Here is a 27,845-nt window from a genome sequence, read left to right as displayed (position 1 = left end):
TGCGTTTATTTTTGCGGAGACAGTGCACATTAATCAGTACATTCTGTTAAATGTGGCAGTATTACTGTAGCTAGCCAGCCAGTTTTCAACTGCAGTCCCCGAGGCCGTATGTAAAAAAATAAACTAAAACAAAACAATATTCAAATGGCAATAAAAACAGTGGCAAGTGTGGCATTTAAAGCCTCCCGAAGAAGCCAACACCAGACAACACTCACGCAAACAAAACACTGTGTTTCCTCTGCAATGGCTGCAAAGTGCGTTACCCACTTCAAATCATTTAACATGTATCGCATGTAACGCATCGCAGCAGATATTTGTAAGACTGCGTGAATAAGAATAATCAAGATCAGCGCAGAGCCACGTGCACACACAACGTACACACACACACACACACACACAACGTACATACACACACACACACACACACACACACACACACACACACACACACACACACTCCAATCAATCAATCAACTCCATTGTTTATTTAGATCACACATGAATGATCACCAACCATGCAAAAAATAAAAATTATATTATAGAATGACACTGACCTGTTTTGCAAATGGGGTAGTTTGAGTTGCAGAACTTTTGCAAATGACGTCATGCCATGCCACGTGTTACTGTAAGGTGCTTTTGACAAGTGTCCACCCAATGCTATATATTACTTTATAAAGTAAAAATAAATGAATATGTAAAAAGATCTCTGCCACCTGATCCTGTCATAACCTCTACACACACTGTAACATTGCACTGCGGCAGGCAGGCTAGCTTAATATCTAGCTCTGACATAGCTTGCCAACGCCGAGAATATTGAACTCGCAAATTTGATGCGTTTTTTTTGGGGCTCGATTTCCACCGCAGTAATTGGCTTTGTGACAGGCGTTTTCCAAATTTTGAGTAGCATGTTTGAGCTAACAAGGCACCTATAGCTAACAGCTAGCAGATATAACCATGTGCAATGAACTGTGGTACAGATGTCGGGCAGCCTAACCATGTCAAATCAGGCAGACAATTCTTTATGCACGTAGCCCATTATTGCAGATTTTAACATAAAACTCAGTGGCGTTTAAAAAATGCAGTTATAATTCAAAGCTAACCTGTCACATTGCAAATATGCGAGTAGCCTACATTATTTCAGGCAATTCTCTATAAATTAACTGATTGAATGTTGTCAAAGTCAGATTAGCCCTAACTTGATCATTATAAGGGAAATATATGCTAAATTATTTTTGTTCAAGCTGTTATTTTAAATCTGTTATGTTGTTGCTGATCATGATTGAACCATACCACAGGACACCACTTCCAAAGTGGATGAGTGTCCACGGATGTCGTTCTCTCATCTTCCGACTACACACCTGAGGCCGACACGGTACATGATATTATAATGAATCGATATCAAATATTGTTAGAAATCTCCAATCATCATAGGTATCGAGGTATGATAATGTATCATCGATGATCATCGATGATGTGTCATCGAGGTATGATCATACCTCGATCTGAAGTCACATAACCAGAATTAGCCAACTGATCAAGATTAAACTGTAAACGATCATCCTCCCCATCGTCGTGAAGCACTTTTTCCACTCTCTCTCCTCCCAAGTTGAGGCTTTCCCCTGGTACTCCTCTCTCCTCTTTCTTTCCTGCCTCCACTCTCCCTATTTACATGATCACCATTGACACTGTAATGATGGCAGGGATTATGCATGCGGACAGGGCTGTGAACGGCTGTGTTGACACGGTGTTGACAGGCGGCCGCGGTCACATCTTCTCCCACTGTCTCAGGTGGGAGCTCTGGTTATGCACAGCCTTCATTTAGATTCCATTACAGTGACGTACGCCTTATGGGTGTCACTTCCCTTCCGTTTCACAATTTAGGGGGAGAGAGAGAGAGAGAGAGAGAGGGAGAGAGAGAGAGAGAGAGAGAGAGGGAGAGAGAGAGTCTGGCCGGTAATTGCGCTACCTGGGTGCCGAAGCCCTGGTGGCAAATCAAGCAGCGGGTAAGCGCAGTGTGGCACACCGCCTGGCTGCCTTCCCCTCTCTCCCAGCTCATTTATTTGCCTTCCCACTTGTCAACGCGGGAATATCACTGTGTGCAAATTAGCTTAGCCGGGGCCTTCAAGGAGTGCACTGCCTCTATCCCGCCCACCCCGCTCGACTGACGCCTGTTATGTCCAATTACACTCCCAGTAGCTGTGATCAGCGCGCGCGGCAGTGCCAGGCACTCAGACACACACACACACACACACATGATACCACACACAAGTACACACAGATATACACACACACAAACAGGAGTACATTGTATCCTCATCAACATCTGCCTCATTACCCACGATCCCCCTCACTGCGGATGTCTGTGAACTCGCAGCAGCATTTCCGCTGGGTTCTCTCAGCGCCTCCATTAAGCTTCCTGGGGGGGCTTTCCTCTGCGATATAGGCCGACACAAGCTATCGGCTAACTCCCCGCTAGCAAGGCTGCTCCCCAGAGACCAGCCTCGGCTATACATCCGCATGTATACATTTTACAAGCGTCACATCTAAGGCGTGCCATCATTTCTCAATAATGACAATATAAAGGCAATGCATGTGGGTATAGAATAGATATTATGTGATCGCGCGTTACAAACAATAGTATGATGTGACACGTGCCACCGTGACACGCGGGGATTGTTCCCAAAGTAAAGATTTTCTTGATGGGGAACGGGGAAAAGATCACAACGTCTTCTTCTCCAGAGAGTCAGGAGCAGTGTGAAGCCTCATCTTACCCGTACCATCTCCAAAGCCTTTGGGTATTACACACACTGCAAATAGCCTACAGCTAGTGCAGTTTACGCGGATAACCAGAATAGAGCAACATGCTGCTTTAGGTTTTGGTTAGAAATGAAATGTTAGATCCGTAGCCGTTTACTGTTCGTACAGTTGTTGTTATTCCAGTCTGTGGATATTTTGCGGTGCGTCTCTTGACATGGTCCGACCAACGAGAGGCAGCATTACTCTGGCCACATGTGAGGCCGCACATTACGATGAGCTGAGCCGGGCGGCCTCGCCTCTCTGACCACCCCTGCTCCATAACAAAGGGAGACGGAGAGTTCAAAGTGCTGTCGTCTGTTTTGCGTGTAGTCATGGTGGCCTGGCGTTGGACGCTTTCATCGTATCTCTCAGCGATGCCACAGTGCCCAGAGGGGGTGATGTCACAGCGGGGTCAGTCCTGGATATGAAAGAGGGGGTCCGCCGTCGTGGCTGCCAAGGACTTGTGGGGAAGGAGGGACACATTTAACCAGAAATGTCCCCGAGAGACGGGAGGCACCACCATGTGGGCCACACTCGCCGCCTACGCGCCTGTGTACTGTCGGCCAATTGTAGGCCCCGCCGCGCGGAGAGACGACAACCACATGCTTCCGTTTATGTCTCTGTCACTGTTTGTTCTCGTCTCTTCTCTCTTTCCCCCTCGGTCGATCTGGAACGGCGTTAAAACGGACAAAGTGCGGCGGTGCGACGAACAAAGAGAGCGTGCCGCCGCCGCATCAGTATCCTCAGTGCGACACTTGACTCGCTCAGAGAGCAGCTGTTGAAATGTCAAACAGGGCTGAGATGAGAGAAGCGTCGAGATGAAACTGGGATGAAACTGCTGACACCTCGTTTCCCTTTTTTATTCCCGGTTCTGAAGCCACGTTTTGTCACAGGATGTTTTAAAAATGTGCGTGGGCCCCGATCGCTCGTCGCTCGCTGCTTTTCAACCGACATCGACGACGCAACACGTGCGATCACGCAAACGACCGCTTGTGAGCCATTTTGTTTCCGCCGTCGTGGCCCGCAGCGTGCTCTTTGTTTGAACGGAAATTCGTCTATTTCCTCCCCGAAACGCACTTTTTGAGCGTGAGTGCAGAGGGGAGGCACTGTTGTTCAGACCGGCCTGGAGCGTCTCTGTGCGACGTGTGTTGTGATCGCTGTCTCGCTCTCCACCCACCATCGCTATTCTTTTCCTCCCCGAAAAAAGGTAAATCTCATGTTTTAAAGATTCCTTTAATGGGAATCAAAGTCTAAATATTTCAATGCGCCTGTTTTATTATTCAGTAGTCGACTCACAGGCATTTCCAGCCAATCTGACTAGCGAGAAAATCACATGCACCTTCACTTCTTAGCGGCGCCAGGTAGGTACACGGCTTCAGCTGGCAATATTACAAGGATTAGCATTAGCATAGCATATGAAATATTTAGTGGATTTCGTCTCCCCTCCCTCAAAAAAACCTAATAAATCAAATGACTGCCAAATGTCATTAAAGTGATGGTCTTTGACTGGGTAAGAGACGAGCCCCCTTTTCATATTCAAATTTGGGAGCTGGGAGAAATGAAAAGAGCGGAAAGGTTACTTGGTTTAGCTGACAACCCCCGGTGCCCCTACAGGGGGGGCTGTGACAGAGAAGGTATTGTGTGATGTGCCAGCTCGCCGTCGTCCTCGTGGCACTGCTCTCCTGTTGGCGCAGGCACAGCGTCTGGCCTGCTGTTTTGATTAGTCAAGGATGTGTTTTTTTTGTTTTTTTTACTTCTTTTTTTGGGGGGGGGGTGAGGTGTCACCTCACAGTGGATCACATGCAGGGGGCTAGTGGGACAACCAGCTGTCTCTCTGTCACCAACTGTCACCCGCATTGTCTCTCCTCCCTCACCGGGCTGAACAGATGACGGACGTCTGAATGGCAGGCGGGCGCGCTCTGTCCCCCCCTCTCGCTCTCCCCGGGCCGCGGCCATAATACAGAGAGCATCATCGATATGCATCCCCTCGCCCCAACGCTCCAGCCTCCCTCGTCGTTTGTGACTCATTCATATGTAAACGCGGAGATAAAACATATGGTGCTAATTTGCAACAAATCAACAGTGACCCAGGCTGACTTTCTTTACTCCGGGATATTCATGGCGGGTGTTACGATACGCCCGGCACCTGTCTCCGTTTGAAGCCTTGCCTTATTCATTACCAAAACAGTATCAACAAAAGGCACAGCAGGTCTGATCATTTGCATTCCTCCTACAAGGTGACATAATGATGTAAATTATCAAAGAAAACTGATTTTGTGTAAGAACGCCGACGGTTGTTGTAATGCGATCGGTGGCGTCGGTCTCCTGAGACAATTGGGGGGAAAAGGAGATTATAATAGATACACGACGCACTGTTTGTTACCTTAATTCCAAAGGGAAATCAGTTTCAAAAATCATCGTGCGTGCGTGGAACTCGCTGAATGGCAGCTGTCCTCGTGCAGACACCTCATCACATCAGGAATGATACAATGAGCCCCAAACAAACTTTGATTTCACTTCCCCCCCCTTAACATCATTAGAAACACCCATAAAGGTCACAGTATGAAAATCAGTTTTGAGCGACATCACAAAACGCATATCTGGATGAAAAGGAAACGGCGTTGACAAAGTTAATATCCATTATACATCAAATTGACTATGTTAATTTTGAATAAGTCAAAGGTGTGAAATATTCATGTGGAGCTGTCCAAAGTTTTTTTTTTTTTTTTTTTCCTTTCTCTCCTCCTCCTCTCTTCTCTCTTGACTTGACTTTCTTCTCCATTAATTACCATGCCCAGGAGGTTCTTGAGGGAGAGGAGCAGCCATCAGGCTGAATCATCTTGACAAGGCGGCATGGCCCAATTACACCAGCGCTCCACCGGGCTTTGATGTGGCGGAAAAGCAGAGAGATAGGGGCAAATCGCAGCCGCCATATTATGCTAATGATCCGATCTAATCCTGCCGCTAAACTTTATGTAGCTTGTTTAAAGAAGATGCTAACGCTAATTACAGAGGTGCAGCGAGCGAGGTGCTGGGTGGGATCGGGCGGAGACGGGGTGAGCCGAGGGGCGCTTTGCGGTGGTGGTGGTGCTGCTGCCGCCGCCGTGGCTGCTGGGAGTTTCCCCCCCCCCCCCCGCATCTACAAAGTGCAGCTCATAAATGTTGTAAATGAAAATGAGACAAAGTGGACTTATCTCCCGTTTAATTATACATCCTCACACAGGTGAAAAGTTGAGGGGTTGGAGGAGGGCTGCGTGCGCAGGCCCAAAACCTGTTGGCCCACCATTGTTAATGAACACATCTGAGGATGGCGGGGAGAGCGGGTTCGAGAGAGCGGGAGTGAGACTTAGACAGGAGGAAAGAGAGAAGGGGGATGGGGGTTAGAGAGGGGTGTTACAAGGAACGCACGATAATATCAGCCTGTAATTAACTTGTCACTTCAATTACAGCCCGTCAGATTGGAATTGTCTTGGGTTGTGCCGGGCCCTGTCTGTATGGTTAATTAGTCCGACGACTAGCCGCCGCGCTCCTCTCCGCTCCCCGCGCCGTCACGCCTGCAGCGCCTTCGCTTTTATTGTTCTCGCTGATTGACTAGTGTGGAGCCAGAGAACAGATCAAACCAAAATGCCCTCACTTTGAGTGGCAGCTGAATTGGCGCGAGATCATGAGATCACCATCACGTGACAAATCTTGCCACGCTGCAAATCTATTGGCTTGAATCATCCAAACAACCAGTTTGCACCAATCAGCGTCCTATTAGGCAGCTACGGGCGGGCTTTTGGTGTGACGCCAGCGAGAGCGAGCCCCGTGATAGACATGATAGACAGATGGTTCATCCAATCACCTGGCAGGTAATTTTTCCCCCAAGTATCTCGTTCCCACATGGTTATGTGAAAACAAACCACCTGGCAGCGTCAGGTTAAAATGCACCTCCAGTGAATTCAAATTGATTTGATCTTCAAACAGAAACAGACAGAGCAACAGCAGCAGCACTGATGCCAGGTTAAACCTGGATAACGGGGAATGTTTAGGATTTAAAGAATTAACAGTATAGAGGGGCAAAGTGACCGCCTACTTCCTGCTTCAGCACTGTACCAGAGATTTTCATCCGCCATTTATTTTCCCATAGACATCGTAAAATGCTTATAAAAAGAGTTTTACTTGTTCAAACCAAATGGTTCAGCTATACTGTATTTAGAATCGGGAAAGATCATAGAACATTTCACTCAGACCAAAACTTTAAAAAATAAAATCGAAGAAATCCTTAATCCTTAAAAAAAACAAAAAACTTTTTGGTCCGAGTGAGATGTTATGTGGTCTCTCCTGTTTCTAAATATATCTGAACCGTTTGGTTTGAACAAGTAAAACTATTTTTATAAGCCTTTTACGAAATGTCTATGGGAAAATAAATGGCGAATGAAAATCTCTGGTAGAGTGCTGAAGCAGGAAGTGACGTTCCACTTTGGCTCTCTATTGTCACCCACAGCTTCAAGTGCAATAAAGGAAGTCAGGCATGGGTAGCTGACCTGGCTGTGAACCCACCTGTGGACCACTTCCAATTGCTGACAGAGATAAACCAGAAGAAAAGCTTCGCTTTGTGTTTTTCCTGTTTAACTGACAACAGGCCATGACATGAAAGCCAATATAAATATCACACTGACAAATTGTAGAATAGAGCGCAGTCACAAAGTTTCCTTGTAGGAACAAGCTCGTGTTTGATACATCGTATCAATCCAGCAGCATCAAATAGGCACAAAAGGCAACGTAATTACACGTTTGCATTTTTGCTTAGAAGGAGAACAAAGATATTTAGCATTCTTAGATAGGTTTTAAACTTATAAAATGCAAGTAAAAGTGTTATAAATATACATGAGAAGAAAAATAGTTGCAGTCTCTGGTAGGGTTTGTCCTCTGTGTTACCTCTCTCTCGGTGTAGATGAGGACATCTCCTGGGACGTTGAAGGCCTCTTTGTAAAGATTCATCACTTACACAGGCAGCAGAGTGTGCTATCACAGCTGTGTGGTGTAACACTTTGAAATCTCACTGTAATGCAGAACCTGCACATGTGAAGATGTGTTGAGCATTTTGACACAGGTATAATCCGCATTGGGCCAGACGAGCTCAGTATGCTTCTTATTCTCAGAGGAAACACGCAGGAAACTTTGACAGTTCTCATTGTAGCGGGCGTGTGATGTGTACAGAACGCTGTACCTTTTTGAAGGGGGAAATGTGTAAGAATGTTCTTGAGTTCAAGAGTAGTGAGTTTGACTTTGATGCCAGCAATCATTTTGTCTGAGAAAATGTCACTTTCTTTTACACAATCTGTGTCACTCATCCTCGAGCAGAAAAAAACATTCTTCACGATTATGGTATAATCAATTGATTGAATCAATCCCCCTATATTGATTCACATCCCGTAGCCACTTCCCTACTCACCCCTCAAATCCCGACTCTCTACGACCTTCCTATCGCTAGCTGGGGCCCCTTTTCCCTAGCCCCGCCCCTTCCTTAACCATAACCATAAGCCTAACGTTATCCAACGTAGTTGCCTAAACTTAAGCGCAGGTGGTGAGTGGACCCACGCGGCCGGCCCGGTGACGTCAGCAGAGACTCGTGTTCATGCTGTATCCAGGATGTAGCGGTGGATTGAGCCGTTGACACGCTCGACTCGGGCGAACACACGGGCGAGGATCAACTCCAGGCATAGTTGATCACGCGATTGCACTCTGTTCCGTTTCCGAGCGCGGAAGAAATGTTGTAATGTGAAAGCTGACCAGCGGGGGAGAGGGGAGGGGGGGGGGGGGGGCAATCGTTCCCCGGTACGGAACGGAACGAAAGCAATCGTGAGAAAGCACCCTTAGACCTGCTCCTGTTCATTTGCTGTAGCACCTCTTCCATCCATCTTGCATTGGTAATGGCTTGCCATGCAGGCCGAGAGAGCAGTGGTCATCCACAATTATTTGCAGATCACTCCAGTAATTTACTGTAATAGTCAGACTGAAGTGGCAACGCAACAGTCTCCAATATGAGGATGCTACGCTAATAGCTGTCACGAAGGGGATATATGGACGTACTGTGTACAAGCCATCACATTCATCAGTGCAGGGTACAGACTCTTTTATATCGAGTCGTAAACAAGCATCAATGCAAACAGGAAACTGTTGTTGGCCCCGCTTCCTTCTCTACCTACTTTATTGCTGTATCCTCTGGCTGCTGCAGTACACTGCTGACTGCACACTCTTTGGCGAGCTACAATTGAACGTGATCGCCGGCTAGTTGTTCCAAATTGATCAGAAGTCGGTGATGCTTCTTGCAACTTGGAGGAGACGAGAAGTGGAATTGCCATCGATACCCGGAGACGTTTTTTTGTTTCCTGTTTGCCTCCACTGTCATTGATTGCATTGTGGTGATGGTGCGATAAGCTGAAGTGGGATCATGGCAGCTAGCCTATTTCATGATGAGGTAGACCTACAGTAAAGTGAGGTTGTATACTAGCCTATTGGTGAGGATGTGTAGAGTGGTTGTTTTAAAGGAGCATTCCGGTCTTATTTCCAGCTTTATTCATGCTTTATAACAGGGCTATTCAACTAAATTGTTCAGGGGGCCACATTGTCAGAAACCTAAGGGGCCGGGGGCCGGACCCCGAGCCATTATATGTACACTTGACACAACCCGCCACCACATTTTCGCAGCCGTGCTGGAACTGTTATTAAATAGGGGGTGCTGTAAGGAATGGAATCTCGGCGCTTCCCGTCGAAGAAAATTTGATGTTTTTTGGACTTTTATCCATATTTAGAAGAATATTTAATTTTGGATTAACATTAGGATTATACTGTTGTGATGTCATTATTCAGTATCTTCTCCTTTTCTCACTCACTTTCATGTAACCACCTGCTCTCCCTTTAGTCGTTTTACACTACAACAGACAGCAACACAGGCATAAACAGGGCAGTAGATGGTCATCCACTACTGTCTGATGTGAACCAAAGTGCCCTTCTGGGACATGTATTAAACTGATTGATTGATTGATAAACACTGAACTTATTATTATTATTATGGAAAACCAGATTATGATGAAAATCGAACACTGTAATGTAACAAACAAGGAAAAATGAAATAAAAAAGCTTCTCCCGGGCCAGTCATAGATCTTTGTCCCCCACCCCAATTTTTTTTTTTTTTTAATATCAAACTCTGGCAGGCCAGATCAAAATTCAAACGGGTCACCGTATCCGGCCCACGGGCCGCCAGTTGAATAGGCCTGCTTTATAATAACTCAGCCAGAAAAGGAATTTTTGAACTTGATGCACTACAAAGCTATAACGTGCAGAGCAATGGCCTGGAACAGAGAAAATAGGGGACATGTGCAATGCGTGCATTTACATGCTGTAAATAGCTGATTTTCTGCCACACAGCGGCTCTTATCCTTATGATATCATATACTGGCATTAAATGTGACCCTCTGTATTTACCTCCAGTGCTCTGTTTTCTATCTGGGGACTGTCCTGTCAGACTCTCTGAGACTCTCTGAGACTGTCCTGTGAGACTCTCACATCATTGAGAGTTGAGAGCTCAGAGCAGTGGTTCTCAAGCCGCCATGACAGTCCATGGTAAACACCGCATGGTGGCTGAATATTTATCTGATTTCGAGAATATGGACGATGCATTTGAATTCGATGGCCGCCCATATTCATTTGAGGAGCAGGGGAACGGGAGCATCTATCTCTGACAGCAGAGAGAGAGACAGGGTAAACACACTGGTTGCAGCAAAGGTAAATAGGCTGTTCATTAACTATATATAGTCACTTAGCAATTCAAGTAGTTGTACAGATCTAGATGTAGATTCTTACCCTGCTGCCAAGCGTGAAATATCTGTGTAATACTAACATGCCTAAAGACTGTTAGCATGACCAGTAATTTAGAGCAAACACATGGTTATGTGTTATACCATCACCACTACTCGTCAGACTGATCTCAAAAGCAAAGATTCAGATCTAGAGATTGATGGACTGTAGTCACTGTGGAACTGTTGGTCATAAAAAATAGTAGTTACACCCTTGTATGAAAACATTGTTTCTCTGTGAGAGTCTGCCATCAGAAACATGTCATCCGCTTGAGGTTATGCTGTCCAGGGTCACTGGAGAAGCTCTTGGCTATGAGGGGTAGGGGTGGTGGTTGAAGAAAGCCATGATGAGGCTTCCTCACGGCCTTTTCCTCGAGACATCTGTCGGGCCTGTGGCCTTCAGAACTCAGGCCCAGGAAGCCCTCTGGGGGCACGTACTGTCTGACATTGTCATTATTGGACAACATGCAAATGTTTTATGTTTGTGGTTTTACAAGATTGAAAACAAAAAGAAATCATGTTTCTTTTTTTTCTCTCATTTCAGTGAGGCAACGTGATTGTGCACATATTCCCTGGGAGTGAAACGATCCATGAGAAATGGCTGAGCTATCAATCGAATCTGGCAACAACAAGCAAAATGAAAGAAAAAAAAAGGCTCGCTGATTTGACTCAAAACCCTGGAAAAGATTTATGATTATGCCGCCTCCCACTTCATGATCTTTCTCGGTTCATGTTTTCACTTTACTTTAGCATAAAAGTTTGAAGACGTTTTCTTTCTGGACAGATGCAGCCTTCGCTCTCCGATTGCTTCACAGACACAGACCCTGTGGTGCTGCTCAGTCGGAGCAAGCGGGGGCAAGTGATCATTGTTGGGCTGGTCTGGTTCTGATAGAGTGGCAATCATCTGTACCGAGATCCACCTCGGCAGCCATGACAGCAGCAATGGGGAATGCACACCTCACCAAGAAGCTGGCATGCAGAACCTCTGTTGCAAGAGCAGTGCATTCAAATGAGCTCTTATCATGGCTCCGCCACGGTGGCTTGCCAATGGCTGGACTGTAAGCATGGCCATTATCCAATAGCACAAGCCCTTTGATCAGCAATAGCCAATAGCACACGCCCTTTGATCAGCAATAGCCAATAGCATCGTTGCTACGGGATCGTGCCATCTCCTTGCTATTTGGCTGTGTGTTTACGAACCTCCTTGTTCTTGCTAGCTGTCAGTCTGGGTCATTGTCATTGACAAGGCTGTTTGGCCTTCAACACTGGGGAGACGCCTGCAAACACACGATGAAGACAGGGTTTTGGAAATCTCCAGATCTGCAGGGGACCTGGGGGTAAAAGGCGAAATTAGTCTGACAATTACTTGGTGATGGTGCTGTTCAGTCCATATAACAAACAAAGGCATTGAAACGATTAAAGCCGTACGCTTTTTTTCTCCCCTACTCCCCGGGAGGATCAAACCTGGAAGTTCAGCCAACTTGTTTTTAGTGTTGCCATAAAAGTGTCCCTCTCTCCCCCCACAAACATGATGTGAGAGTGAGCTACAGCGCGCTTCAGTCCCACGTCTCGTTAGAAGCTGGAGCATCTTCAACATATCTTCATGTGCACTAACGGAGTGGGGTCATCATGGGGCAAAGGAGGGGGGGTTTCTGGAATATAGATTTCACATTGAATTGTCCTATTTGTCAGGCTGCTCCAAAATAAATGCACTGTAGAGCTGCCACGATTAATCGATTAGTCGATCGTCAGAAAATTAATCGACAACTATTTTGATAATCGATTAATCGTTTTGAGTACAATTTTAAGAGAAAAGGTCTAAATTCTCTGATTCCAGCTTCTTAAATGTGAATATTTTCTGGTTTCCTTACTCCTGTATGACAGTCAACTGATTATCTTTGAGTTGTGGACAAAACAAGACATTTGAAGGCGTCATCTTGGGCTTTGGGAAACACTGACACATCATTTGCTACCGTTTTCTGACATTTTATAGACCAAACAACTAATCGATTAATCGAGAAAATAATCGGCAGATTAATCGATTATGAAAATAATCGTTAGTGGCAGCCCTAATGCACTGACTTACCTTCGTTAGCTGACGGAAGTTCCTTAAAGGCTGCTCCATTTTCGTATGCAAATAAATACTTCCGTACGATGTCGCCGTCAGTGCCCACATACCTGTACTTCCATGCATCTTTCACGTTGGTATCATGTTAAGCGAAAATCCACTAGTGGGCAGTAGAGAGTCAAATGTGTGAGTGTTTGTGTGGTGCTACTCTGTTTCAACTATATCCGCAAGCTTTCAGAAAACGTGCACAATTACGCACAAAACGAATGCAGAGTTAACGGACAGAAGGCTCCATCCGTCTCTGTCGGCGTATTTAACCTTGATCATAATTGAGCCTTAAGTCAATTTCAGTCTGACAGGTGGCGTCTGGGTAGTGTCGAGGTAAAAGCACTCACCTGCCACCGCGGAGAATTCCAGGCAGCAGTAGGCCTACTTCCAGCTTGGTCAGACGTTCCTATACAGACACAATTGGCCGTGTCTGCGGGTGGGAAGCCGGTGAGACCTGGTCACCGTGCTAGCGCCTCCGCTGGTCGGTCGGGGCATCTGTTCGGAGGGGGGGGGGGGGGGAACTGGGGAAAATAACGTGATCCTCCCCCCGCGCTACGTCCTGCCTGTGAAACTCTTGGCTGTCAGGTGAAAAGAAGCGGCGGGCACATGTATCGGAGGAAGCATGTGCTAGTCTAGTGGCTCTACCCAGATCAGCAGAGGGAGTGAGGCAACGACGAGACAGCAAGGGGAATTGTCAAAGTACAATTGGGGAGAAAATGAACTTGATCAAAAAATTAAAAAATAAATTAGTCTGACACACTCCATGATAAGATGCAAGATACTGTTGTGATCAGAGACTTTTCATGCTCAATTTGGTAAAGAAGGCGTTTCTAAAGATACACCCTAAACATTGTAAATACTGTGCATACATACGGTACAGTGCATGCACCCTATATACATACTTAAGCAATGATGCATTTATAGTCTTTGCGTCTGTTCTCATTACTCTCCCATGCGATGCGGGTGCAGCATGATGCTCATATCTGAATGCTATGTTAAAGAAAGTAAAATACAATCATAAATTTGTCACAGTTCACAAACGGTGCAGGGGGCTGCTTTTACGAGATGACGCCACAAATACCAAATGTGTCTGTTATTGGAAGTGACATTGTCATTATGCACTGACACAGCATCCCTGCTCCACTGAGGCATAAAAATGTCCTACTAAACCGGCAACATAAACACACCGATAAATTACATTTAGATGCCATCAAGCTGCGACATTTGCTGACACCAGAAATGTTCCTCCAGATCCGCCGAGGCGGCGATGGTTCTCATTATCCAGCTGAGGAGTGAGCGAGCGCTGGGGATGTTAATGAAAAGTACACAGACAGTGACCTTTGTAAAGTCTCCCAGCAAAATGACAGAGTTAACAAACTCCAGTCGTGGGGCTGCAGCGGTGGAGGGCTGGAACAGGGGAGGAGGAAGCCTCTCGCTCGCTGCTCAGGATTCACTGAGGGAACTCGACATCGTATCAAGGTCAGGGGGGGGCGGGGGGGGGGGGGGGCGCGGGGCGCTGTCTGAGGTGTCGGCTCGCCGTGTCGGATGGAAAGTCGAGGGGGTCAGAGAGGTCACAGAGGCCACGCTCACTCCTGTCCAGTGTTGAGGGTAACTCATTACAAAAGTAACATATTACATGTAATATATTACTTTTAGCAGTAACTCAATAATATAACTTATTACCAATAGGCAATATTATACCAATCAGCAATATTATACCAGTTACTTTGTCAAGTAACACAAGTTACAAATTGAGTTACTCCTTTTTTTTTTATCAAAGCACATATTTAAATAAAGGTACAATCATTTCCTAATCAAACTGTATGTTTTTATGCAAATAACCACTATAAATGACAATAACAAAGGAAAAGGATAACATTTAGAATTTTGGGCGGTTTACACTGACTTCAAGACGGTTGACATTATTTTTCGGGATGGTTCAGTGGCGGCGATGTCATTCTGCTGCTGCTGTTGTTTTGGTGAAAGTAATGCAAAAGTAGTGTAATAAGTAACGAGTTCCTCTACACAGACAGTAATATTGTAAAGTAACTTATTACTTTCAAATGAAAGTAACAAGTAATATGTAGTGTATTACATTATATTTAGAAAGTAACTTGCCCAGCACTGGTCGTCGGGTCGTCGTGTGGGATGGAAAGCCGAGGGGGTCAGAAAGGTCACCGAGGCCACGCTCACTCCTCCAGCGAGCTGGGAAAAAGCTCCGGGCCGAGCCCTGCCCAGGCAGTGGGGGAGTTGGAACGAGTCAAAAGACCCGGGTTTGACTCCTCACAGAGTGTGGAGGAATTTCTATAATGGCTAAATGTCTTAATTAGCCCATAAGAAATAATAGAACACAGGACCCAAACGCAGCCCGCCAGATCATGACAAAACGGCAATAACGGTTCACTTGGATCCCGAGAAAATATGCAACTCATTAAGCACCGGGGCAACAGGCTAATTTCCTATTTTGCAGACACGGTTTATAGGGTAAAATCAAATGTACAATTTTTATTAAAGATAGGTGTGTCCAGCAGACAGCACATAAAAATGATATTTTGTTTCCTTTTATGTATCCAGATATGCAAGCTAAGTACTCTTGTGGTATTATTCTACAACTGTAAAGGCACAGTGAACAACAATTATAGAAATGGCCCAGATTTACTGCCAGGTTTTCAAATTAAAACCCGCCGCTGACCTCTGGGTTCACTCGCTCATTTTCATAAATCCCGGCTCCGAGTGATTTATTGGAAGACCTTAAGACGGGTTAGCAGACGATCGGTCAATTTGCCGAGTCGGCGATGGCACCGTGTTTTCCCCCCCACCACCACCACCACAGTCTATTAGGCTCCTTTGAAGCTTAGCTGATCACTGCTGATCAAAGGGGTCGACACAATGACAGTTGCTATAATGTGAGCTGCAATCAGCACCGGCAAGCATTCACGGCACAGTAATCATCCCCCATCGTGGGTGGATGTGCACAGCGATTGTCACAAACCTCCACGAGGCAATTTTGTAAATCATTATTGTGTTTGTCTGTAACCAACGTGGAGAATCTGACCACAGCAGTGTTGTGGGTAACTCATTACAAAAGTAACATATTACATGTAATATATTACTTTTAGCGGTAACTCAGTAATATAACTTATTACTTATAGGATTTCAGTAATATTATACCAGTTACTTTGTCAAGTAACTCAAGTTACAAATTGAGTTACATTTGATTAAATCAAAGCACATATTTAAAGAAGATACAATCATTTCCTAATCAAACTGTGTGTTTTTATGCAAATAACCACTATAGATGACAATAACAAAGGAAAATAATAACATTTAGAATTTTGGATTGTTTACACTGACTTCAAGGCGGTTGAAAAGATTTTTCGGGATGGTTCCGGGGCGGCGATGTCATTCTGCTGTTGCTGTTGTTTTGGTAAAAGTAATGCAAAAGTAGTGTAATAAGTAACTGGTTGCTCTACACAGAAAGTCATATTGTAAAGTAACTTATTACTTTCAAATGAAAGTAACTAATAATTTGTAGTATATTACATTTTGAAAGTAACTTGCACAACATTGCTTGTCAGTCACCGTACTTTAATTTCTAACTTCGTTTCGATACCCAGGAAAATATCGATACTTGATAGCATTTTCAATACCACGGGGGGTGGGGTGGTATTGGTACACAAAGACAGATGGGCGGTCACGGACAGACACGCGCTTCTCTGATAAAAGTCATTAAAAACTGCACTTACAAAGCATATTACACCTGCTCTAGTCATCAGCCTATCAGAACTTGAGCTTGTTGAAGCAACAGATAGATACCCACCAATGGCAGGGAGGGAGAAATCAGTAATATGTTTTATTTTTTTATTAAGAGAAAGCACTGCTGGTATCGATACTGTTGCAAATGATTATAATATCCATTTCAAATTTGTAGTAACGATACTTATCAATACTATCGATACCTGTTGCAAATGAGTATTGTATCCATTAAAAAATATATATCGATACTTCTCAATACTTTTGACAACCTTAGACTGTCGGATGAGTTGTCAATCATGAGAAAGTATGTTACAATCGTTAAAACAAATACACTCCTGGCACTCCTAGCGATGTCCACTGCGATCAGTACCATCCATCTGGAGCTCTGTGCAAGTTCAAAACAAATGCTCAAAATGATCTCCGAGCTCCCCTTTGACCCGGGTCTGTGTGGTAATACCTTCGCCTCAGAAGTCTTTGGGAAATGTTTCAGTACTTTTGTTGAGTTGTTTCTCCGGGTCCACGGCAGGTGCCCTTTCTCACGCTCTCGCTAGCAGAGCATATGGGCCCGTCCCGGGCCTCAGCCCTCCGCCTGCACCGGGCCCTCCATCTGCCAGAGCCCTGTCACACCTGAGTACAGAAGATCAAAGCAGCCCGTGGTGCCTACAACCACGCAGCTGCTGCACGTGCCAAACTTCCCTCAGCGCTCTGGTTCCTTTTTCGCTTTTCAACACATGTTTCCAAGGTCAACCGCTAATCCCTCCATTTGTGCATTATCGCATCCCCTACGACTCTCCGGAGTGACGGCCCTGGAAACTCTCACCCGTGTCAACCCGTGTCGTTGGCCATTCCTGTCCTCTCTGGGTTTGTACAAGTTTGGGTTTTGTTTGTTTATATGTTTGTTTGTTTGCCTTTAACTGCGGAAAGCCGCAGAAGAAAGAGAGCGCGAGGAGAAACGCTCGCTGCGATCATCTCGCCAAGGCCAAACCAAAAACCAGTAAGGCATAATTGTCGTTGGGGTTTCCACTTGTAAAACAAGGGTTTTGGCGGGCGACGGAGGCCCCTCTATTCATACCCAGCGCGCTGAAGACCAGAGTGTTGTCTGTCCAGCACTGAATTAGGCCTCCAAATTGGGGACTGTCATTAGAGAATTCCACAGGGAGTGCTAACGACGCACAACCGCTGAGTCAAACCAAAGCCGAAGAAAAACCCTCTGGGACAAATAAATACTCTAAGAGACATTTGTGTATCTGAGCAACAAACAAACACATTTAAAAAATACAACCATCTGATTAAACATGAGAAGGACAGCGATTGATTATGACTTGGCTTGCAGAGTTTCTCTTAAATGTGTCGACCACTTCTGGGAGAGACATGGGGATGTGGACGGACAACTTGAAGATTAAGTTCTGCTCCCCGACAACAGAACCCTCATTTAGCGCACAGTGTTTAAGTGATCTTATTGACTTCTGCAGACACACTCAATCTGAGTAAACCTTTTTAGCTCGGATTGATTTGGACAAAATCACCAGGGGTCTCTTTAATGCTCTAAGCCCCATTCGTTTCCAGTGGGAAATTCATCTCTGTCCTTTTACATCAAGTGAACTGGGATTTACTCGTACTCTGCTATTCCCTTAATGAAACTAAACCCTAAGAACATTCCGAAGGACGTATAGTTATATCGTCAACGAGAAATATGTTGAAGTCAGTGTCTGTCTCTATATAGTCTGTGCTTAATAGATCTGGGTTGAATAATGGCAAGTTAAAAATATTTGTTTTGACCATCTTGAGTGGTAGTGTCAGGGAAGTTCTCAGGGGGAAAAATGAAGTAGCTATACTAAAGTTAAGTTCAAATAGGTCTCTCTGATTCTCTCAACTTTCTGTGTCCTTGTGTGGCTCATTCTACTTCAACTAGAATAAAACAAATGGTAAGAATAATGTACGGTACTTATAAAATACAGTTACCAAGGTCTGATGCTTGAATGTCATACATTTTGATATAGTTATTGTAATGGCTTGTTGGACGATCTGAAGAGAGATTTTTTTGATGAGGGATTTTTTTTGTGTGCTAAAATGTTCAAAAGACACAAACTAATAAAATCCAAACATGTGCCTTACTAATATGGAAAATGCCAATAACATTTCTCCAATTGTGTAATTGTGAAAAAATTACGCTGGTAATTTTCTAATCAGCGCATGTAAAACATGCAAACCATGACGGAGCTCGCTCAATCTGCACCCAATAATCTGTATCAGAGGCAGCTGTACGCTTTGGATAATCGCTATAATTCGGCAAGAAAAAAAAAATGTCTTGCTCGCATAACTGATATGCACTGTACCATTACCGCGGGGAGTGAGCAAGGCCGCTATTTTATGATGCAGATGTTTATCAGAAATGAGTCAGCGCTCCCTTTGGAACTCGACGTGATGTGCCGACATCGCTGCCAGGCACAGCGGTCTGCGCGTAATGTTTTCATCACAACTGTTAAGTCCCCGCAAAGCCACAGGGTTAGCAGTTTGCCCAAGGTCAGACCTGGACCACCGCTCCAAAAGCTTTCTGAACCTCGAGTCGCATCATGCAAGACGCTCAAATTATAAATCAGATATTCACCATTTCAATGAAACGAAAACACAATGTGGTTCTTTTTAAAGGGTATTAGATCACTATCAGTAAGTCATTTTGATGACCAAATGACAATGCTTTTGCAGACAGGATTTTTATGATGGACTTCAAGTATTGATATATAGACGGGTTTAACTCGACAACATTCTAAATTTACCCCAGCTTACTTCCTGTCGCAATGTTTGCTCGTACAATAGCTGACAGGACATAAGCTAGGTTCCAAACGGTTCCCTAGCAACACAATTCCATGAAAACCGTCTATAGTTCAAACTCAATATTTAATGTAAAATTCGATGAAATTGCAGCGTTGTGTGGAAAGATGTTATCGATGACGAATGTTCCCCCAAAACGTTCACTTCTCATGGCCTTGTTTTCAACTGTCCAACGTCCCAGGTTAAGAGTAATGTGCTTCTTGATGTTTTACAACTCAACATGCTGGACTTCAAAGGCTATTCCTTCAATGGATTTGAAGGATCGGTACTGAAATGCAGCACAGACACATTTCCAGGCCCGAATTGGCAAACGGTACCAGCTCCCCCCCCCCCCGATTCAGATGATGTAAACGTGCTGAGTGGAGGCATTCCAGAGGGGGGTGTCGGTTCAAATACTGCAAACCTGGCTGATAGGAAGGATTTATGCAATTGTTTAGGGAGGCGTGCCAATCACGAGCACAAGACAGTCGTGATACATGAACTGGAGCATGAAGCTGCCTATGAAAATGGACAGATTACAAAGAATTCAACTTTTAATCCAACAAAATCAAACTTTGACAGTGTCTTCATTACATCGTCGATTACAAACCTGGATAAATATAACAAAAATATTTTTTCTCTCTAACAAGGCACCTTTTAAAATGTCCCTAGAGTCCCTCACTCAGTGAAATGAAAGTCATTGAATCCAGTATTTTAATTAGCCTTTTGAAATTATAAATAAATGGAAAGGACCAAAAATGCAGGAATGTGCGGAGCCAGCTTTTATGAGAGTATAATAATATTTTATATCAACAATGTTCCCATACATGGCAATATTTTCGACCACAAACAGTTCTCGGAAGGACTGAATGCACTCCTCTGTGGGAGAGATTGTAATTAATACACTGAGAAGGTTGTTCCCCCGGGGGAGACTCCTGCAAATGTAAATATTGAATAATATTTTGCAAGGTAAGGGGAATCACACAAACAAATAAGCACATGGACCATGCCTCTGGGAATACGAGGGGATTATTTCAGGAGATTTATCTGTTTCGTCGAAAAAACAAGTGTTGTTTAAGTTTCGGGCGGATGTGGGTTTGCACACAAAGCCGTGTAGGAAGGGGGCGGGCCGGGGCGTACCAATGGGAACCAGAGGGGGTTTCGGGGTCAGTTGGGGGAGTAGTGACAACATGCCACTCACCAAATCATCCCTCGTCTCTCTAATGTCAAAATTAACCATCCCCCTTTATGCCGACCACAGCGGATTTGAGAGTGGCCGGCCTACACGGTCGTGCTAAATCCTTCGCTCCTGATTCAATAAGGATCTCTTTCACTACAGAGAGAGCGAACTCGAACGGAAACGCGGAATGAAGCGCACACGCCGACGCTCGCCGAAAGGTTTCGATTTTTGCTTGTCATGCTCTCCGTGTTAAAGACGGGGGTCTGAGAAGCATTTTGGTCTGTCGCCTTAATGTGTTCGTGTTGGCACTCGCCCCTTCTCACCGGAATGGGCGCCAGATGTCTGTTTTTTTTCCCCTCTCCCTCTTCCTCTCCACCGAGTCGAGGAACCTGAAGGCAGCACGGCGGCGGTGACGACTCGGTGGGCCGCTCGCTCGTGCCGGTTCCAAAAACCGCCGGCGGTACGCACGCAAAGCGCGGGCACCATTTAATGAGTCACACCAGTGTTGCTTCAAAGTGAAATTACATCCATTTAAACCTGTCTTACACGTCACCCCAAAGGAGGCGAAGAAAAAAGTGTCTACCTTCAATTTATAGCCGAATGAAAAACCGCAAAGACAAAAGGGGGGACATGTGCAAGTTATTATGGATATACTCCGTTCTCAATGATGAGAGCAGCATGTATAAAGAGGGAAGGGGGGGGGGGGGTGGCATAATCTCTGCCTAGCATATTTGTATGATACCAGACGTTGAAACGGGGATATCAAAGGAAAGCTTTTCCGAACACAATGTGAACTTTCTTTCTTTCTTCCCTTTCGTGTCGGCGCGCTCGCTCGCTACATAATCATCATTTCAGCTGTTGTTTTTCGGGGGGCCATCAAAGACGAGCGTGCCTCGATTACTCTATCGGAGACGATCACAGGGCGAAGTCAATGCGGAGGCCCGGGCTCGGTTGAAGAGAACCAGCCGCGCGAAGGTAACCGACGGGCTCAGCCCTGCTGACAGAGTACAAAGAGGGTGGAATGTTTTTGGCATGTCGGAGCGCCGGCGCTGGTTGTAAGATGTGAATGTTAGGGCCGTTAAAGCTTTAATACAACACTTGGGAGTTCTGGGAAAAAGCCGGAGCGTGTGGCCCAGAGTCGCAGCTAGGCGGAGGAGGGCCACGTATGTACGCGGCGTCCTGCAGGGGGCGCCCTCGCTCGGTGTGGGTGGCTGCGACAGTGGCGACAGCGCTCTCACCCGCATTGACATCGGGCCCTTTAAGTTGTTTAGTTTCATTTTTATCCGGCATGGCCGACCGGAGCCAAAACACAGCAGTGTATACTGCCGTGGGACTGTCAATAGCCAGGGACATGCTCGGGCGTGTGCGGTCGGTGGTGGTAGGCCGTGTGCTGTAACCGGCGTCAAAAGACATTTCCCAGAGGCGGACGACACAACACGCTGCATGAATTTCTATTATGACTAACAGCAGAGCTAGCATGTGAGAACACTGGCGGCCACTCGGGAGCCAATAAAATGATTTACAAAACAGAACGACCAGGAAAAAAACCAGATGATAAAAATGCGAAAAGACGAGAAGGTGACAAAAATGGGAGAAGGCCATTTTTTTTTTGTTTTAGCCTTTTTCGTCTTCTGTTGCCCTCACTGACATAAGACCCCCAAACTGCCACAAACAAACGCTTTCATGTCCAAGGCTATTTCGGTGTCAACTGACTGCGTGGCTCATTTTTTTCCGACAGAGGAAACGGGCTAATAAATGTGTTGCTATGCTTTTGATATACCTTCCAGTTTCCTGCGCCTGGCCGCCGCGCGGCTCTCATGTCGAGCAGCTGGGGCAACTCGCTCGGGTTTCAGGCTGTAGCCGGCGTCCTTAATGCCTTCCATCCCAGCCGGGGCCGGCCGGCCATGCACCACTTCCGCCTCCGTCCTCTCCAGGAGAGGAGAAGAAAGAGACCGGGAGGAAGTCACACCTGGCTCCTCCATCCTCCAGGAGAGGAGAAGAAAGAGACCGGGAGGAAGTCACACCTGGCTCCTCCATCCTCCAGGAGAGGAGAAGAAAGAGACCGGGAGGAAGTCACACCTGGCTCCCCCGAGCCCCGTGTGGAGGGCCCTGGAAGTGGAGCTGTTTTTACCAGAGCGACCAGCTGAGGCGTGGCCGAGGAACCCGGGGGCGAGAAACGCCAAGTAATGGCATCGAAATACCCAGGTAAGAACGTGCAAGGAAACGCGTGTGTGTTTGCATAAGTGAGTGTTATTTGGAGTGTGTGTGTGTGTCTGAAGTCATGGGGTGAAATCAGGTAACCTGTCAGCAGTAAATCCTCACGTCGCTCCCTGGCCATGTGTTCTACAGACCTGGCTGGTTCTGTAGAACTATCAGCCACAAGGAGAAAGGTGCGGCCAACACGCTCCGCTCAAACACACACACACACGCACACGACGTGACACATGCATGTTGAAGCGTTTGATGGCGAAGGCGGTATGCTATCGCACAAACACACACACGCACACACACACACACACACACACTTGTGTGAGGCCGGACCTGGTGTGCAGTGACTTCACAGGCCGTGTCCCTCCTCTCCCACTGTGTTTAAAGTGGAACCACACAAGGCTGCGGCCACCGTCCCGCACATCTGGAGGCGAGGAGCCGCGGAAGCGCTCCACGGTGCTCTTCCTCTCCTCCACCCTCCTCATCCTCGAGCCCCTATTATAAATTCCCATTTGGCTGTGTCCGTAATTATTCCACAAGAACAGGCTTATGCAACAAAGCAGTAGCCAAGCCAAATGACAAACAGACCAGAGCTATAAATTAAGACTTATTTCTCACTTTAATGGTTTGCGCTCTCATAATGTTTGCCACTAATTTTGTACTGCAAGAGAAAAAAAATGGCAACGGTGCACTTTTATTCCCCTCGCATCGTTCTTATTAAGTATCCAAGCAACAAAACAAATATGGCATGTGTAGCGAGGGCAAAAAACATATTTTTCCCCCCTATGTAAATCATTTTCTGCAAAGGGATTAAACAACGCAGTGATTTTAAATACAGATGATATTGTAATTAGAGCTGTGGAACTTCACACGCACAAATAACCACAAACAGCCATCTACACTCAAGACTATTGTTTAGTAAAAACCAGCCAATAGGAAAGCGTTTCTTAGCCGGGGCACTATAAATCTTTATCAAGTGATTCTCAATTATGCTCTATTACAGAACACTGCATCATGTGTCGTGACACATTTCTGCTTAAAGGTCCCCATTTCATGTAAAACATGACTTCCTGCATCTTTGATTCTAAAGGACGTGGGCGTGGCCTATAGAAACATCATGGAAGTCTCCAAACACATGTGGTCCCCAGATAAGATCACACTAGCCATGTAGGCTAGTGTTTACTTATGGGTTTATCATTATGGGTTTATCATATTCATAATGTTTTTTGAATGTTGTTTGGACCCAAATGTTTTAACTATTTGTGTCAATAAAAAATAACTAAATAATATAGGGAAGGGGGGGGGGCGTTGAACCTCCAAACGAGCCATTTTGACTTCCATAACTTTGTGACATCACAAAGTAACACTCATTTCATGTGCCTGCTGGCAGCGCCGCCCCCCGCCAACTGAATGCAGAAGACCAAACCTTGTTGTCTGTAGCATCGCTGTGCAGTATGTAGCATCGCTGTGCAGTATGTAGCATCGCTGTGCAGTATGTAGCATCTCTGTGCAGTATGTAGCATCGCTGTGCAGTATGTAGCATGGCTGTGCAGTATGTAGCATCTCTGTGCAGTATGTAGCATCGCTGTGCAGTATGTAGCATCGCTGTGCAGTATGTAGCATCGCTGTGCAGTATGTAGCATCGCTGTGCAGTATGTAGCATCACTGTGCAGTATGTAGCATCACTGTGCAGTATGTAGCATCGCTGTGCAGTATGTAGCATCGCTGTGCAGTATGTAGCATCTCTGTGCAGTATGTAGCATCGCTGTGCAGTATGTAGCATGGCTGTGCAGTATGTATCATCGCTGTGCAGTATGTAGCATCGCTGTGCAGTATGTAGCATCGCTGTGCAGTATGTAGCATCTCTGTGCAGTATGTAGCATCGCTGTGCAGTATGTAGCATGGCTGTGCAGTATGTAGCATCGCTGTGCAGTATGTAGCATCGCTGTGCAGTATGTAGCATCTCTGTGCAGTATGTAGCATCGCTGTGCAGTATGTAGCATGGCTGTGCAGTATGTAGCATCGCTGTGCAGTATGTAGCATCGCTGTGCAGTATGTAGCATCTCTGTGCAGTATGTAGCATCGCTGTGCAGTATGTAGCATGGCTGTGCAGTATGTAGCATCGCTGTGCAGTATGTAGCATCGCTGTGCAGTATGTAGCATCTCTGTGCAGTATGTAGCATCGCTGTGCAGTATGTAGCATGGCTGTGCAGTATGTAGCATCTCTGTGCAGTATGTAGCATCGCTGTGCAGTATGTAGCATGGCTGTGCAGTATGTAGCATGGCTGTGCAGTATGTAGCATCTCTGTGCAGTATGTAGCATGGCTGTGCAGTATGTAGCATCGCTGTGCAGTATGTAGCATCTCTGTGCAGTATGTAGCATGGCTGTGCAGTATGTAGCATGGCTGTGCAGTATGTAGCATCACTGTGCAGTATGTAGCATGGCTGTGCAGTATGTAGCATCACTGTGCAGTATGTAGCATGGCTGTGCAGTATGTAGCATCGCTGTGCAGTATGTAGCATGGCTGTGCAGTATGTAACATCGCTGTGCAGTATGTAGCATCACTGTGCAGTATGTAGCATCGCTGTGCAGTATGTAGCATCGCTGTGCAGTATGGGAAAATGTCCAGAAAACTGCATCAACTGCAAAGACGGATCTATCCTACACAGATCGTCTTATCAGAGGCTCCACCCCCTGAAAACAGCGCATAGTTAATGACGGGACAGACAGAGCAGATAGAGACAGTCGGCATGTGTGGGAACGCCCACAAAATGTTATACGGCTGGCGCGTGAGCGGGTTAAAACCGCCGATATATCTCAATGGGGCTCTAAACTACAGGTTTGGGGATTCTAGAGCAGAACACAATACGTCTGCTCAGATGTGCATTTACTGCGGTGGTTAAATCCCTGATCGTGTCTGCCTGGGCTGGGCTAGCAGCTAAATTCTAACTTTGCTGAATGGATAGAACGGGGGATTTACCCCACCCTGACCACACCCCCAGCCAGGCTGAGCCAGCTATCCCAGCGTCTATGACGAAACATCGCCTCAATTGTTGTTTTTGCAATAGAATTCATAACCCGTGAGACATGTTTGAAATATAACATGGGACATGGGAAAGGAGAATTGTCACCACCAAATCAGCCTGATTTCTGATTGGCTAAAAGAGCGAGTCTCGCCCTATGACTGGATAGGGTGATGAGTCCCGCCTCTCCAGGAAATTCATCAGACCAGCTGCTAGCAACCATGGATGTAGCAACCTGCCCGGCTGCTTTACCTCTTCACACCGGCTTTTGATGGCCCCGAGATCTGAGAGAGGAGAGGAGGACAGCTGAAGAGAAGGAAAGGAGAGAAAGCAGAGAGGAGCTAGAAAAAGGGGAGAAGGTCTCATGCCTTCTGGTCCTGCCCTTTACTGACCGGATTCTTGGCCAAAATATTTGACTGGTACTCTAAGGCCTACAAAATAACCCTTCAGCCGGAGGCAGAACTCGCCATCTTCGGCTGCACGGATTCCTCTCTGGACTTCCCTACAGCTGTGCAACAATTTCTGACACAAGGGACCATTGTTGCCAAGAAACTCATTCTGCAGAAATGGAAGTCCCCCTCTCCACCCTCTTTTCAGTTGTGGTTGGCGGACATGATCTCGATTATACGAATGGAGAGACTCCGGTTCTTTGACCCGTTTCTGGCCTACCTTGACGAGGTTAGGGGTGACCGGCTGGTCTCTCTCCCTTGTGTGGGATCCCGCGCATATATATACATATATATACATATACTGTATATACATATACAAGCCCATAAGCTCTGCATGTAACTGGTGGCACTGTGTTGTAATTTTGGAGTGTATGTATGTTTTTTTCTTTCTTTCTTTTCTTTTCTTTTCCTGTATCTGAGTTTGTTCGTTTTTGTGTGTTCTGAAAAATGAAATTGCCAAATAAAATATTAGAAAAAAAGAAAACGGAGAGAGAGGAGAGGGGGGGAGAGAGGAGAGGAGGATAGAGTTCTTCCCCAGCCTGAGGCTTGTCACTCAGCCGTATCCAGCACTCACTTAATCAAGCAGGCATGTGGCATGGTGTGGCATGCGTGCATGTCGTGCGGTCGACGCTGGTGGAAGACAGGACGGATGTGGCGCTGGTGGCAGCCTCTCTCAACTTGTTCCTGGGTATGTTTGTTTTGACAGTCAGCTAAGACCCCGTGGGCCAGGCCCCCTTCTCACCCGGGCCGATCCACAAAACAAAATACATTTGGTTTACAGAGACAGAAATAGAAAAGCCACATTCTCCTTCAAATATGGAAAGCTGTTGCCCAGAGAAATGTATAATAAAAAAAAAAAGTCATTTAATTTGGTTTTTATTTTTCTTTCCTTATCCCCCTGCCTGCTGGCTCTTTAGAACAGAACAAAGATACTCGCACACAAGCCGGTTCCTTCTTGCAAACCATATGTATGAGCATATGCGCATGAATCAAATGTTCCTGGGCTTTAGCCTTCAGTCCCCAATTCACAACGTAACAAATGTCCCTCCGAGCAGCACATCTGTAGAGGATGTCAATAAAGAAGGACTTTGAAATGTACACCAACGCCAACACTCTGTAGACAAGAGCGAGGCCCTTTGAAAACGGCTCCCATCGGAGGTGCGCGCTGAAAGCAGGACCAGCGGGGGCATTGAAAAGATGTCCGTTCCCCCAGTTTTTCTCTATGTAAATCCACCTTCCCCGCGGGTTCCCCTTCTTCTCAGCGAGGTATCTATATATGGAGCCACTTTATTACGGGACAAATCCCGCTTTAATGTTCTTGTCGGCGGGAGAACAGCTGGAGCGGAGATAAAAACCAGGAAGCAATCTGCACCAGCTGTTGAAGTATTAATACAAAAATTAACTACTGTGTGTTGGTTAATTGCTTTCTGCTTAATGTGCTTTCAAAAGCCTCGATTCCTCTTTTCCGTTACACAATCGCGAGAAACGAGGCGGCGATATCAAGAGGCCTGTGAAATTAAAGATTCCATTTTAAGGCGCGGCCGCCCCCGCCAGCCCCCCCCTCCCGCCCCCATCCCCCCCCGCCCCCATTCTTCTCACGGCTCAGCGACCATAATGGACTCATGTGTTGAATAACCAAAATGGTCACATTAGACACCTGCTA

General features: G+C 46.0%; 1 protein-coding gene across 1 annotated transcript in view; it reads right to left on the bottom strand.

Moving 5' to 3' along the window:
• The window catches only part of LOC310799864 (cytochrome P450 2J5-like), a gene marked incomplete at both ends in the record, with an annotated part of 41,455 nt that extends 33,676 nt beyond the window's left edge, over positions 1 to 7,779 (bottom strand). Inside the window, one exon of the mRNA XM_083662465.1 lies at positions 7,717 to 7,779. Within this exon, the coding sequence (XP_083518591.1) occupies positions 7,717 to 7,779 (63 nt within the window). The remainder of the gene's footprint in view (positions 1 to 7,716) is intronic.
• Between the last annotated feature and the right edge of the window lie 20,066 nt (positions 7,780 to 27,845).

This window comes from Poromitra crassiceps (assembly GCF_964638095.1).
Source record: "Poromitra crassiceps genome assembly, chromosome: 28".
Lineage (NCBI taxonomy): Eukaryota > Metazoa > Chordata > Actinopteri > Beryciformes > Melamphaidae > Poromitra > Poromitra crassiceps.
The sequence above is the reverse complement of the archived record's forward strand: the minus strand, read 5'-3'. Positions and strand labels throughout refer to the sequence as shown.